At 45.2% G+C, this 15,627-nt stretch overlaps 1 protein-coding gene across 1 annotated transcript; it reads left to right on the forward strand.

Annotated features, from left to right (window-relative positions):
- The first annotated feature begins 1,671 nt into the window (after window positions 1-1,671).
- impa1 (inositol monophosphatase 1) lies at window positions 1,672-13,248 on the forward strand. The gene is made up of 9 exons (XM_076077478.1): window positions 1,672-1,732; window positions 4,855-4,949; window positions 7,771-7,904; window positions 8,146-8,250; window positions 8,448-8,493; window positions 12,356-12,464; window positions 12,605-12,713; window positions 12,791-12,942; window positions 13,022-13,248. Exons 2-9 carry the CDS (start codon window positions 4,887-4,889, stop codon window positions 13,150-13,152), a joined length of 849 nt encoding a protein of 282 aa, XP_075933593.1. The 5' UTR covers window positions 1,672-1,732; window positions 4,855-4,886; the 3' UTR covers window positions 13,153-13,248.
- Window positions 13,249-15,627: the final 2,379 nt, after the last annotated feature.

Below are 15,627 nucleotides of genomic sequence, written 5' to 3' on the forward strand. Positions count from 1 at the left end.
CTGTTCAGGTACTCTGTTCACTACCTGTTCATTACCTGTTCAGGTACTCTGTTCTCTACCTGTTCAGGTACTCTGTTCTCTACCTGTTCACTACCTGTTCAGGTACTCTGTTCACTACCTGCTCAGGTACTCTGTTCTCTACCTGTTCAGGTACTCTGTTATCTACCTGTTCACTACCTGTTCAGGTACTCTGTTCTCTACCTGTTCAGGTACTCTGTTCACCTACTGTTCAGGTACTCTGTTCTCTACCTGTTCAGGTACTCTGTTCACTACCTGCTCAGATACTCTGTTCTCTACCTGTTCAGGTACTCTGTTCTCTACCTGTTCACCTACTGTTCAGGTACTCTGTTCTCTACCTGTTCAGGTACTCTGTTCACCTCCAGCTCAGGTACTCTGTACTCTACCTGTTCAGGTACGCTGTTCACCTACTGTTCAGGTACTCTGTTCTCTACCTGTTCAGGTACTCTGTTCTCTACCTGTCCACTACCTGTTCAGGTACTCTGTTCTCTACCTGTTCAGGTACTCTGTTCACCTACTGTTCAGGTACTCTGTTCTCTACCTGTTCATGTACTCTGTTCTCTACCTGTTCACCTACTGTTCAGGTACTCTGTTCTCTACCTGTTCGGGTACTCTGTTCTCTACCTGCTCAGGTACTCTGTTCACCTCCTGCTCAGGTACTCTGTACTCTACCTGTTCAGGTACGCTGTTTACCTACTGTTCAGGTACTCTGTTCTCTACCTGTTCATGTACTCTGTTCTCTACCTGTTCAGGTACTATGTTCACCTCCTGTTCAGGTACTCTGTTCTCTACCTGTTCATGTACTCTGTTCTCTATCTGTTCAGGTACTCTGTTCACCTACTGTTCAGGTACTCTGTTCTCGACCTGTTCAGGTACTCTGTTCACTACCTGCTCAGGTACTCTGTTCTCTACCTGCTCAGGTACTCTGTTCTCTACCTGTTCAGGTACTCTGTCCCTACCTGTTCACTACCTGTTCAGGTACTCTGTTCACCTCCTGTTCAGGTACTCTGTTCTCTACCTGTTCAGGTACTCTGTTCTCTACCTGTCCACTACCTGTTCAGGTACTCTGTTCACTACCTGCTCAGGTACTCTGTTCTTACCTGTTCAGGTACTCTGTTCTCTACCTGTTCAGGTACTCTGTTCTTTACCTGCTCAGGTACTCTGTACTCTACCTGTTCATGTAGTCTGTTCTCTACCTGTTCAGGTACTCTGTTCACTACCTGCTCAGGTACTCTTTTCACTACCTGCTCAGGTACTCTGTTCTCTACCTGTTCAGGTACTCTGTTCTCTACCTGTTCAGGTACTCTGTTCACCTCCTGCTCAGGTACTCTGTACTCTACCTGTTCAGGTACTCTGTTCACCTACTGTTCAGGTACTCTGTTCACCTCCTGCTCAGGTACTCTGCTCTCTACCTTTTCAGGTACTCTGTGCTCTATCTGTTCTTAAATGTGGTCACTACGATGGCTTCAAACTGAATCGAGTCCTCGTGAAGATACAATACAAGTTAATGAGACATCTGAAGTCTCTGAACAGACACAAAGTTCACGCGATGAGTTGAGACATATTTGACTCAGGACTGTGATCATCTGTAGTGTGTGTACGTCACCAGCAGGAGGCAGCAGCACTCCGCTGCACGAGGAAGAAGAAAAAGAAGAAAACCGGAAGTAAGCGGTGCCGCAGCAGCAGCAGCGGATCAACAGCAGATTGTCGTCAGGTTTGACTTTAATGATGTTTATAGGATGTTTTCATGTTTACTCCTTCACGTTACAATCGTAAATCACCGTCTTTAACTCTCCTTGTTCTCTTCTGGTTCTGTGTCTCCGTCTCACCAGACTCACTAACTTGTGTTTTTAAGCCGCTTGTGTGTAAAGACACGGACAGCTTCCGGTGTGCGAGTTTAACTGGTTTTGAATTAACTGGTTTATGTGGGAGTGCCTGAGGCAGATGTGTGGTAGGAGTGGCATTTCAGGACCCACGTAGAATAAACAGGAAATAAATATTTCGATCGTTTCGCCTCTGTCTTTCACGTAGTTTCTACGGTTTCTTTTGATAGAATATAAACGGAACACTTTGCTGGAAAATGTACTACTCGTTCGCGAGGCTGTGGTTGAGATTCCGAGGACGCATAACGAGGACCAGAGTGAATGACAAAGTTGGTGGTAGGTGTCGATGCCTGTTCAAAATACTTACGTCAATACAAAATACTTACGTCAATAAATCCTTTAAGAAACGCTCTGTTGTCCGTCTTATATTTGTATCATATATCGTTATTAATCTCATGTCAAGTCGATTTGAGACCGATGTACCTGTCTGTGCATCCATACAGCCTGTGAGTTAAACATATGAGCTCAAACACCGCGTACAGATGACTGTCAACTGTGGGAAGCTGTGATCCACCCAGATTAACTTGTGATTCAACTTCTGTAGGCTCTCACATCGCTTATGTTTTATATTAAAGACTACGGACATGCATCTTATGTTAACGATATTCTACACTGTGCAGCACACATTCATCCAGATTAGACATGACTGGTAACTCTCGTTTTGTTACTAGAGGGTTTAATAACTACACGCAGGGGTTAGGGTGTCTGTTGAAACATTACGATGGAGAGGCTTGTTGGAGTATTAATTTAGGATTTCGACAGCATTACCACGACCAATTATCCATCTTCATTACGAAAATAAGATTTATTGTCTGGTGACATAAAAATAGTCGAAATATGCATCATACAAGAATCGAACCGTTGACCGACCCATGATGTCTAAGTGTCATCTGAACTACCACTGAGCCACGGAGCAAAGATAAATGTCGAAGTACTCATCGTGTAACATTCACATCATCACACAGTATCGCCATTCATGATGAACTGTGTTTCCTGTCACATTAACGTTAGTGCACGTAGCTCACCATAGGGAAATCTTAATTAAGTATTTGATTTGGGTCGGTCTAAATGATGATTTGGGTCGGTCTAAATGATACAAGAAGAAAAGACAGCGAGTAGACTATATTGTAGATATATTACTATTTCCAAAGGTTACTATATTATATACGTAATCTGCTCAAGTTACAATTTTGTTATTGTGAAGCATTTACTAACTTTACACGATGAATACTTTGTCACGTATCTTTGCTCCGCTATTTTTATGTCACCAGACAACAAATCTTATTTTCGTAATGAAGATGGATAATTGGTCGTGGTAATGCTGTCGAAATCCTAAATTAATACTCCAACAAGCCTCTCCATCGTAATGTTTCAACAGACACCCTAACCCCTGCGTGTAGTTATTAAACCCTCTAGTAACAAAACGAGAGTTACCAGTCATGTCTAATCTGGATGAATGTGTGCTGCACAGTGTAGAATATCGTTAACATAAGATGCATGTCCGTAGTCTTTAATATAAAACATAAGCGATGTGAGAGCCTACAGAAGTTGAATCACAAGTTAATCTGGGTGGATCACAGCTTCCCACAGTTGACAGTCATCTGTACGCGGTGTTTGAGCTCATATGTTTAACTCACAGGCTGTATGGATGCACAGACAGGTACATCGGTCTCAAATCGACTTGACATGAGATTAATAACGATATATGATACAAATATAAGACGGACAACAGAGCGTTTCTTAAAGGATTTATTGACATAAGTATTTTGTATTGACGTAAGTATTTTGAACAGGCATCGACACCTACCACCAACTTTGTCATTCACTCTGGTCCTCGTTATGCGTCCTCGGAATCTCAACCACAGCCTCGCGAACGAGTAGTACATTTTCCAGCAAAGTGTTCCGTTTATATTCTATCAAAAGAAACCGTAGAAACTACGTGAAAGACAGAGGCGAAACGATCGAAATATTTATTTCCTGTTTATTCTACGTGGGTCCTTAAATGCCACTCCTACCACACATCTGCCTCAGGCACTCCCACATAAACCAGTTAATTCAAAACCAGTTAAACTCGCACACCGGTGTTGCACCACAGCTTGTTATCTTAGAAAGTATATTATCATGCTTTTCAAATGTATAATGTCCACGCCCACGTTTTCTAAATTATGTTCGGATTATATTAATGAAAATAATAATAATGACGATAAACTTGTAAAATTAGTTTAAGAAAGTGCTTCAAAGGCTAAAAACAGAAAATACAAAAAGGTACCTGAACAGAGCCAGCGACTCAGGATAAATCAATCACGTAACGTTAACCAATAACATCAGGATCAATCAATCACGTAACGTTAACCAATAACATCAGGATCAATCAATCACGTAACGTTAACCAACAACATCAGGATTAATCAATCACGTAACGTTAACCAATAACATCAGGATCAATCAATCACATAACGTTAACCAATAACATCAGGATATTTAACAGGTTCTATTGGTTCTTTAAGGCCACCATGGAATATATAACAGGTTCTATTGGTTCTTTAAGGCCACCATGGAATACATAACAGGTTATATTGGTTCTTTAAGTTCACCATGGAATATTTAACAGGTTCTATTGGTTCTTTAAGGCCACCATGGAATATTTAACAGGTGATATTTGTTCTTTAAGTTCACCATGGAATATATAACAGGTTATATTGGTTCTTTAAGGCCACCATGGAATACATAACAGGTTATATTGGTTCTTTAAGGCCACCATGGAATATTTAACAGGTTATATTGGTTCTTTAAGGCCACCATGGAATACATAACAGGTTATATTGGTTCTTTAAGTTCACCATGGAATATTTACAGGTTCTATTGGTTCTTTAAGGCCACCATGGAATACATAACATGTTCTATTGGTTCTTTAAGGCCAACCATGATGATGATGCCATTTTTGTCCTTGAAGGAGTTCTTCCTCTAAGGAGTTCTTCTTCTAAGATGGCCGACCTCTGGCAGAACGCCATGGATCACGCTGTCGCCATCGCAAGAAGAGCCGGAGAGGTGTGTGTGTGTGTGTGTGTGTGTGTGTGTGTGTGTGTGTGTGTGTGTGTGTGTGTGTGTGTGTGTGTGTGTGTGTGTGTGTGTGTGTGTGTGTGTGTGTGTGTGTGTGTGTGTGTGTGTGTGTGTGTGTGTGTGTGTGTGTCATAGTCAGATAATTCAGTGTCATCCTCCTCCAAAGTAACAGATACAGGTCTGTATTGATCAGCTCTGTATTGATCAGCTCTGTGCTCTGTATTGATCAGCTCTGTACTCTGTATTGATCAGCTCTGTGCTCTGTATTGATCAGCTCTGTGCTCTGTATTGATCAGCTCTGTACTCTGTATTGATCAGCTCTGTGCTCTGTATTGATCAGCTCTGTATTGATCAGCTCTGTGCTCTGTATTGATCAGCTCTGTACTCTGTATTGATCAGCTCTGTGCTCTGTATTGATCAGCTCTGTGCTCTGTATTGATCAGCTCTGTGCTCTGTATTGATCAGCTCTGTGCTCTGCATTGATCAGCTCTGTATTGATCAGCTCTGTGCTCTGTATTGATCAGCTCTGTACTCTGTATTGATCAGCTCTGTGCTCTGTATTGATCAGCTCTGTGCTCTGTATTGATCAGCTCTGTGCACTGTATTGATCAGCTCTGTGCTCTGTATTGATCAGCTCTGTATTGATGTGCTCTGTATTGATCAGCTCTGTACTCTGTATTGATCAGCTCTGTACTCTGTATTGATCAGCTCTGTACTCTGTATTGATCAGCTCTGTACTCTGTATTGATCAGCTCTGTATTGAACAGCTCTATGCTCTGTATTGATCAGCTCTGTACTCTGTATTGATCAGCTCTGTACTCTGTATTGATCAGCTCTGTACTCTGTATTGATCAGCTCTGTATTGAACAGCTCTATGCTCTGTATTGATCAGCTCTGTGCTCTGTATTGATCAGCTCTGTGCTCTATTGATCAGCTCTGTATTGATCAGCTCTGTTCTCTGTATTTATCAGCTCTATACTCTGTATTGATCAGCTCTGTACTCTGTATTGATCAGCTCTGTGCTCTGTATTGATCAGCTCTGTGCTCTGTATTGATCAGCTCTATGCTCTGTATTGATCAGCTCTGTGCTCTGTATTGATCAGCTCTGTGCTCTGTATTGATCAGCTCTATGCTCTGTATTGATCAGCTCTGTGCTCTGTATTGATCAGCTCTGTGCTCTGTATTGATCAGCTCTGTATTGATGTGCTCTGTATTGATCAGCTCTGTGCTCTGTATTGATCAGCTCTGTATTGATCAGCTCTGTGCTCTGTATTGATCAGCTCTGTACTCTGTATTGATCAGCTCTGTGCTCTGTATTGATCAGCTCTGTGCTCTGTATTGATCAGCTCTGTATTGATCAGCTCTGTATTGATGTGCTCTGTATTGATCAGCTCTGTGCTCTGTATTGATCAGCTCTGTACTCTGTATTGATCAGCTCTGTGCTCTGTATTGATCAGCTCTGTATTGATGTGCTCTGTATTGATCAGCTCTGTACTCTGTATTGATCAGCTCTGTACTCTGTATTGATCAGCTCTGTATTGAACAGCTCTATGCTCTGTATTGATCAGCTCTGTACTCTGTATTGATCAGCTCTGTACTCTGTATTGATCAGCTCTGTACTCTGTATTGATCAGCTCTGTATTGAACAGCTCTATGCTCTGTATTGATCAGCTCTGTGCTCTGTATTGATCAGCTCTGTGCTCTATTGATCAGCTCTGTATTGATCAGCTCTGTTCTCTGTATTTATCAGCTCTATACTCTGTATTGATCAGCTCTGTACTCTGTATTGATCAGCTCTGTGCTCTGTATTGATCAGCTCTGTGCTCTGTATTGATCAGCTCTATGCTCTGTATTGATCAGCTCTGTGCTCTGTATTGATCAGCTCTGTGCTCTGTATTGATCAGCTCTATGCTCTGTATTGATCAGCTCTGTGCTCTGTATTGATCAGCTCTGTGCTCTGTATTGATCAGCTCTGTATTGATGTGCTCTGTATTGATCAGCTCTGTGCTCTGTATTGATCAGCTCTGTATTGATCAGCTCTGTGCTCTGTATTGATCAGCTCTGTACTCTGTATTGATCAGCTCTGTGCTCTGTATTGATCAGCTCTGTGCTCTGTATTGATCAGCTCTGTATTGATCAGCTCTGTATTGATGTGCTCTGTATTGATCAGCTCTGTGCTCTGTATTGATCAGCTCTGTACTCTGTATTGATCAGCTCTGTACTCTGTATTGATCAGCTCTGTATTGATCAGCTCTATGCTCTGTATTGATCAGCTCTGTGCTCTGTATTGATCAGCTCTGTATTGATCAGCTCTGTTCTCTGTATTTATCAGCTCTATACTCTGTATTGATCAGCTCTGTACTCTGTATTGATCAGCTCTGTATTGATCAGCTCTGTGCTCTGTATTGATCAGCTCTGTGCTCTGTATTGATCAGCTCTGTGCTCTGTATTGATCAGCTCTATGCTCTGTATTGATCAGCTCTGTGCTCTGTATTGATCAGCTCTGTGCTCTGTATTGATCAGCTCTATGCTCTGTATTGATCAGCTCTGTGCTCTGTATTGATCGGCTCTGTGCTCTGTATTGATCGGCTCTGTTCTCTGTATTGATCGGCTCTGTGCTCTGTATTGATCGGCTCTGTGCTCTGCATTGATCGGCTCTGTGCTCTGTATTGATCGGCTCTGTTCTCTGCATTGATCGGCTCTGTGCTCTCTATTGATCGGCTCTGTTCTCTGCATTGATCGGCTCTGTGCTCTCTATTGATCGGCTCTGTGCTCTGTATTGATCGGCTCTGTGCTCTGTATTGATCAGGTGGTGCATGAGGCTCTGCAGGATGACAGGAAGGTGATGACAAAGAGTTCGTCGGTTGATCTGGTGACACAAACCGACCAGAAGGTGGAGCAACTCATCATCCAATCAGTGAAGTACAAATTCCCCACTCACAGGTAAGAACACCTGCTTGTGTTAATGATCAGATCCATCTTTCAATCACTGAAGGGATGTCGAGTTCCTGTTGAGACTTTCTTTATTCTCATAAACTAAACAGTTCAATCAAAACTCCAATCTCACACACACACACATATATACATATGCTTATATACAACATGCTTTATTTACAGTAACAATGAGAGAAAAAAATCTTAAGTTGAAAGTGTGTGTGTGTGTGTTTGTGTGTGTGTGTGTCAGCTTCATAGGGGAAGAGTCTGTAGCTGCAGGTGAACCTTGTGTCCTCACTGACCGTCCCACCTGGATCATCGACCCCATCGATGGGACGACCAACTTTGTTCACGCGTGAGTTTTATAAAAAAATCAAACATAGTCTAAAAGCATAACATGATGAAGTGATGACATTTTGAACATAGATGGATGTAATTTCTAACTTGACTGGTTGGTGGAGGCGTTTACTTTGATTTCTGGTTACTACTATTATTATTATTATTATTAATAATTTATTATCTCCAATAAATACATAATTGTCTCTTTAACAGATTTCCTTTTGTTGCTATTTCCATCGGATTTTCTGTCAACAAACAGGTGAGTTGAACTTCTAGTCCAAGTCGTGGCATACTATACTGTGGCCTACTATACTGTGGCCTACTATACTGTGACCTATACTGTGGCCTACTATGTTGTGGCCTACTATGCTGTGACTTACTATACTGTGACCTACTATACTGTGACCTACCTTACTGTGACCTACTATACTGTGACCTACTATATACTGTGACCTACTATACTGTGACCTACTATACTGTGACCTACTATATACAGACCTACTATACTGTGACCTACTATACTGTGACCTACTATACTGTGACTTACTATACTGTGACCTACTATACTGTGACCTACTATACCAGTAGGTCACAGTATAGTAGGTCACTAGTAAGGAAATTAGTGTTTGGTAGATTATTTTTTTGTTGTAACAATGCTTCTTGGCAATAAGTCTTATACCGTTGGAAAGCCTGTTTAATGTGGGTTGCGCCCATGAAAAATTAGACAAATCTTCTCCCTAGTGACTGACTTTATTATGACTTACTATGACCTATGTTTTAAAACCTAGTGTACTATAACCTACTATACTATAGCATACTATATTATCACCTACTATACTATGACTTACAATACTCTGACCTACTGTACTATGACCATCCATCCATCCATTTTCCATCGCTTATCCGGGGTCGGGTCGCGGTGGCAGCAGGCCAAGCAGGCCGACTCAGACCTCCCTCTCACCGGCAACATGTTCCAGCTCATTCTGGGGGATCCCGAGGCGTTCCCAGGCCAGCTGGGAGATGTAATCTCTCCTGGGACTTCCCCGGGGTCTCTTCCCAGTTGGATGTGCCTGGAAAACCTCCAGTGGGAGGCGTCCAGGAGGCATCCTAATTAGATGCCCGAACCACCTCAGCTGACTCCTTTCGACGCGAAGGAGTAGCGGCTCGACTCCAAGTTCCCTCCTGATGACCGAGCTCCTTACCCTATCTCTAAGGCTGAGCCCGGCCACCCTACGGAGGAAACTCATTTCGGCCGCTTGTAGCCGCGACCTTGTCCTTTCGGTCACGACCCAGAGTTCGTGACCATAGGCGAGGGTATGAACGTAGACCGAGTGGTAAATTGAGAGCTTTGCCTTCCGGCTCAGCTCCCTCTTCACCAAGACGGTCCGGTGCAGCGCCTGCTTTACTGCTGCAGCCGCACCGATCCGCCTGTCGATCTCCTGCTCCATCTTACCCTCACTCGTGAACAAGACCCTGAGATACTTAAACTCCTTCACTTGAGGTAGGCACTCCGTCCCCACCTGGAGGGAGCAAACCACCGGTTTCCGGCAGAGAACCATGGCCTCAGATTTGGAGGTGCTAACTCTCATCCCCGCCGCTTCACACTCTGCTGCAAACTCGGCTAACAGGACCACATCATCTGCAAATAGCAGAGAGGCGATCCCGAGACCCCCGAAACTAACGTTCTCCGCCCCCAGGCTGCGCCTAGATATCCTGTCCATGAAAATCACGAACAGGACCGGTGACAAAGGGCAGCCCTGGCGGAGGCCAACACCCACCGGGAACGTGTCTGACTTATTGCCGAGAATGCGGACACAGCTCCTACTGCAGTCATACAGAGACCGGATCGCCCGTTGTAACGGGACCGGCACCCCATACTCCCGCAGCACCCCCCACAAGACCCCCCCGAGGGACCCGGTCGAAAGCCTTCTCCAGGTCCACAAAGCACATGTAGACTGGTTGGGCAAACTCCCAGAGCCCCTCCAGTAGTCTTGCGAGGGTAAAGAGCTGGTCCACTGTTCCACGGCCGGGACGGAATCCGCACTGCTCCTCTTGAATGCGATTGGGGCGGTTGTGGCTAAGTGGATAGCAGGGCCGTCTTTCAATCAGAGGGTCGGCGGTTCGAACCCCGGCTCCGGCTCCGCTAGTTGCATGTTGATGTGTCCTTGAGCAAGACATTTAACCCCAAAATTGCTCCCGTAGCTGTGCCTACGGTGTAGAAATGTGGTAGACTCTGAATTGTAAGTCGCTTTGGATAAAAGCGTCTGCTAAATGACTGTAATGTAATGTAATGTAATGAATCTGAGGTTCGACAAGCGGTCGGAGCCTCCTTTCCAGCACCCTGGCATAAGCCTTCCTCGGGAGGCTGAGTAGTGTGATACCCCGGTAATTCGAGCACACTCTCCGGTCCCCCTTTTTGAAGATGGGAACCACCACCCCTGTCTGCCATTCCATGGGCACTGATCCCGACCCCCATGCGACATTGAAGAGGCGTGTCAACCAGGACAGCCTAACTATGTCCAGCGCCTTAAGCATCTCAGGGCGGATCTCATCCACCCCCGGCGCCTTGCCACCAAGGAGCTTTTTAACTACCTCAGCGACCTCTGCCAGGGATATGGGTGAGCCTCCCCCTAGGTCCTCAGGCGCTGCCTCCACAATAGAGGCTTTGAACATGGTCTACTCGGATTCCGTGTCCCCAACCTCCCTCGGGATGTGTGAGAAGTTCTTCCGGAGGTGGGAGTTAAAGACCTCCCGGACAGGGTCCTCCGCCAGACGTTCCCAGTTTACCCTCACTACACGTTTGGGTTTGCCGGGTCTTTCCAACCGGTTCCCCTGCCATCTGATCCAACTCACCACCAGGTGGTGATCAGTTGACAGCTCTGCTCCTCTCTTCACCCGAGTGTCCAAGACATACGGCCGCAAATCAAATGATACGATTACAAAGTCGATCATTGATCTCCGGCCTAAGGTGTTCTGGTACCAGGTACACTTATGAGCCACCTTATGTTCGAACATAGTGTTCGTTATGGCCAAACCGTGGCAAGCACAGAAGTCCAATAACGAAACACCATTCGGGTTCAGATCGGGCAAGCCGTTCCTCCCAATCACCCCCCGCCAGGTTTCTCCGTCATTGCCCACGTGAGCGTTGAAGTCCCCCAGGAGAACTATGGAGTCGGTAGGCGGCATCCTTTCCAGGACCCCTCCCACCGACTCCAAGAAGGCCGGATACTCCGAACTGCTGTTTGGTGCATAAGCACAAACCACAGTCAGAGCCTTGCTCCCCGCAACCCATAGGCGCATGGAGGCGACCCTCTCGCTCTCCGGGGAGAACTCCAACACAGCGGTGCTCAGCCGGGGCCTCGTGAGTATCCCCACTCCTGCCCGGCGCCTCTCACCCTGGGCAACTCCGGAAAAGGACAAAGTCCAACCCCTCTCCAGGAGCTTGGTTCCAGAGCCAACGCTGTGTGTGGAGGTGAGTCCAACTATTTCTAGCTGGTATCGCTCCACCTCCTGCACCAGCTCCGGCTCTTTCCCCGCTAGCGAGGTGACGTTCCATGTCCCTAGAGCTAGTCTATGCCGCCGGCGATCGGCATGCCCGGGCCTCCCGCCCGACCCGCCGCCCAGTCTGCATAGCACCCGACCCCGATGCTTGTCCCTGCGAGTGGTGGGTCCACAGGGTGGCTGCTCCATGGTGTTTATTCGGGCTGAGCCCGACCGGGCCCCATGGGCAAAGGCCCGGCCACCAGACGCTCGCCTACGAGCTCCCCTCCTGGGTCTGGCTCCGGGAGGGTACCCCGGTTTCCCTGGTCCGGGCGAGGTGGCTATAGTCCGTGGGCTAACTATCATAGGGGTCGTTTTGAACCGCTCTTAGTCTGGGCTCTCCCCTGAAACCTGTTTGCCTTGGGAGACCCTACCAGGGGCTAATGCCCAGGACAACATAGCTCCCAGGATCACTGAGCCACTCAAACTCCTCCACCACGATAAGGTGGCGATTCGCGGAGGAGTGTACTATGACCTACTTATTAAAACTTACAATACTATGACTTACATTACTATGACCTGTTTCACTCTGACTTACTCTAGTATGACCTGCAGCTCTACAGCTGTCCTTCCTCTTTCAGATGGAGTTCGGTGTGATCTACAGTTGTTTGGAAGATAAGATGTACACAGCGAGGAGGGGGAAGGGAGCGTTTTGTAACGGAGAGCCACTGCAGGTTTCTGATCGGGAAGGTCAGTAATCAATAACACACGTCTCTTCATCACTAGATGTATCTGAGGACAACCAAAAACGTACAGGAACAGGATGTGATGTCATGATGCTCTGATCTAGACTGAGGCCACAATCTGACCCGTTTCTTTTTTACTGTCAGACATTAAACAGTCGATCATTGCCACAGAGTTTGGATCCAGCAGAGACCCTGAAGCTGTAGAGAAAATCTTCTCGAGCCTGAGGAGTGTTCTCTGCATCCCTGTACACGGGTAATACTACCGATACTGCAGTAATTTACTGATATTGTAATTGGTGTGTATTTTTGACAGTATATGCATGTTTCCAGGGTGCGCGGTGCAGGAACTGCAGCAATCAACATGTGTCATGTGGCGTCCGGTTGTGTTGAAGCGTATTATGAGATCGGGATCCACGTTTGGGACGTCGCTGCAGGATCTCTGGTCGTCTCAGAGGCTGGAGGAGTCCTCATGGACGTGGAGGGTAAAGATACTCAAAGAGAACTTCAGTGTTTCTGTTGATTTCAATGGAGGAGATAGGCATTAAAACATTGTGTGTTCAGGAGGAGCAGTGGACCTGATGTCCAGAAGAATTGTTGCTGCCAACAGCAGAAACATCGCTGAGAGGATTGTCAAACAGATTGACAGCTTCAGTCCACTCAGGGACGACGCTCCACCACCACAAACACTGTGAAGAAACGCAGCGAGTTGTGGATTCAACAGATTTCTTGTGTGAGACAGATGTTCAGTTTGTTAAGATGAATAAAGTTTGTCATGAGAACAAATACAATATCACTTTTTTTGATATGCTATACTATGACTTCTTTGGGGAGAGAGAGTCCGGTTTAAGGACCTCAGAATTGCGTCTCGTTTTTTTGCAGATGATGTGGTTCTGTGGATCCTTCAGAACGTGACCTTCAGCAGTGCTGAGGCGGTTTGTAGAAGAGTGTGAAGCGGTTCGGATGAGAGTCAGAACCTCCAAGTCTGAGGTCCTGGTTTGGGATTGAGTCTCAGCTCAAAGAGAGGGAGGAAGTTCAAGGATCTCGGTCTGGTTCACCTGTGAGGGTCAAAGGGAGCGTGAGATGGAGGTTCGGTTCGGCGTCAGCAGTGATGAATACGTTGTATTGGACTGTTGTGAAGACGGAGCTGAGCCAGAAGACAAAGTTCTAGAAATAGCAGTCCGTCTCCGTTCAGATCCTCACCTGTGGTCATGAGCTTTGGTTCGAGACAGAAAGAATAAGATCGGCGATACAAGCGGCCTCCAGGACGCCTCCCTATAGAGGCCCAGTAGACCCAGACCACGTTGGGGAGATTCTATATCTGGCCTAGGAACACATGGGGGGTAGTGGGTCCAACCCCAGATAAGCAGAGAAGATAATGAACGGATAATATGTTGATATGTTAAACTTATTTAGGAGTCTTTGTGTCACCATATCCTCTCTTTTGGGTTTATCTATCGCCTCATTATCCACAAATTTGAGGTGAACCCCTGAATTTGTGCTTCAATCAAAAATATATATTTTTTAACATTACAAGTTAGAGGGTACCTGTAATATAAGTTGAACATTTGACCCATAAATAAAATAATTAGGGCCCGAGCAACCGACGTCGGGCCTGCGAAGGCCCTATTGAAACTGTAAGGATTATATATATTATTCTTATTTTTGTGGGGATGGAGCTTGTAGGAGTACTTGCCATGCATGAAAACTCACCAATTTTGCACCCTTGTTAGGTCTGGTGTAGAAACTCTGCTGCCAAAATTTGCATATTTGTGTGTAACAAAATGGCTCTCTAGCGCCCCCTACAGGTTGGACCTGCGGCAACCCTCGGCCAGTTTGTCCGATTGACTTGAAATTTGACACACATGTCCACTTGAGTTAGATCTACATAAAAACGAATCAGACCCCTAAGCTCCGCCTTCTTAGATTTTCCGCCATATTGAATTTAGTGTAAAACATATTTTTGCAAGCTGCTCCTACATGCTGCGTCCATTTGCTACCAAATTTCCTGTGGATAATTACTGGATCTACATCATCAAAGAGTATCAAAAGCTTTATGATAGCTCTTAGCGTTTACAAGATATGGACCAATAAACTTCTTAGGGGCGTGGCTTAATATCAATACACATAACTTCTCAACCGTTTGTCCTAAAATTCTAAACTTTGTAGCATATGTGCACATCGCATGCTGTAACATAAACTGTGATTTGTTTTACATTCAACTGCTAGGGGGCGCTACAGTAAACCCACGAAGTTGTGCTTTTTGTCACTTTTTGCAGCTTTCAGCCTTCGTATTTTAACGAACTCCTCCTAGAGAATTAATGCGATCAACTTCTACTTTGGTCAGGATGCTCTTAAGACCTTTGTGATTAAAAGTGATCAAAATCGAGAGTTTTCATCGAAGAACCTTGACGTGGCGTGGCGGCCATTTTGCCTCATTGTTTATCAAAAAATAAGTTGTTATAAGTTGTTATAACTCCAACGTACATTATCCAATCCGCACAAAACGTCTTATGCATGATGATACTTCAAGCTTGAACATACTTCAATTGAAAAAAATTAAATATCTCATAGCGCCGCCTACTGGCTAAAGGAAATGTCATATTTTATACTTTTATTTATACCTCCTAGCCAGGTGACCTGATGAGTCTCAAATTTGGTAAGGAGAGCCTTAAGACATTGATGATGCATGATCATGAATATTGTGCGTTTTCATTGAACGCTGTTGCCGTGGCGACGCATCGTTCGCCATGAAAAAGGAAGCTGATGGTTTAGTGGGTTGGGATGCTCAAAAACTCATGGAACTTTGTACATGCGTCATAGGTCATAGGCAGACATAGTGTATATGGGTTTTGGGCTTGGCCGTTTTAAATTGCCTCTATAGCGCCCCCTACAATATTTCAGAACAGCAGCCCCAGTGCTACGTTTGAGCTACATGTATAAAACCTAGTAGGCACATGTATCCTATAGAGACTTAAATATAAGTCTCTTGGGACCATGCTCTAAACCCTACCGGAAGTTGTCCAGTTTCATTTATGTCATTTTTCAATAGATTTTGGCCTATTTCTAGTCGCTATACTTTAACGAACTCCTCCTAGGGACTTCATCAGATCCACTTTAAATTTTGTCAGTACCATGTCAAGACCGTTGTGATTAAAAGTTATCAAAAG

This window comes from Anarhichas minor, unplaced genomic scaffold (assembly GCF_050575085.1).
Source record: "Anarhichas minor isolate MPS153535 unplaced genomic scaffold, ASM5057508v1 ptg000059l, whole genome shotgun sequence".
NCBI lineage: Eukaryota > Metazoa > Chordata > Actinopteri > Perciformes > Anarhichadidae > Anarhichas > Anarhichas minor.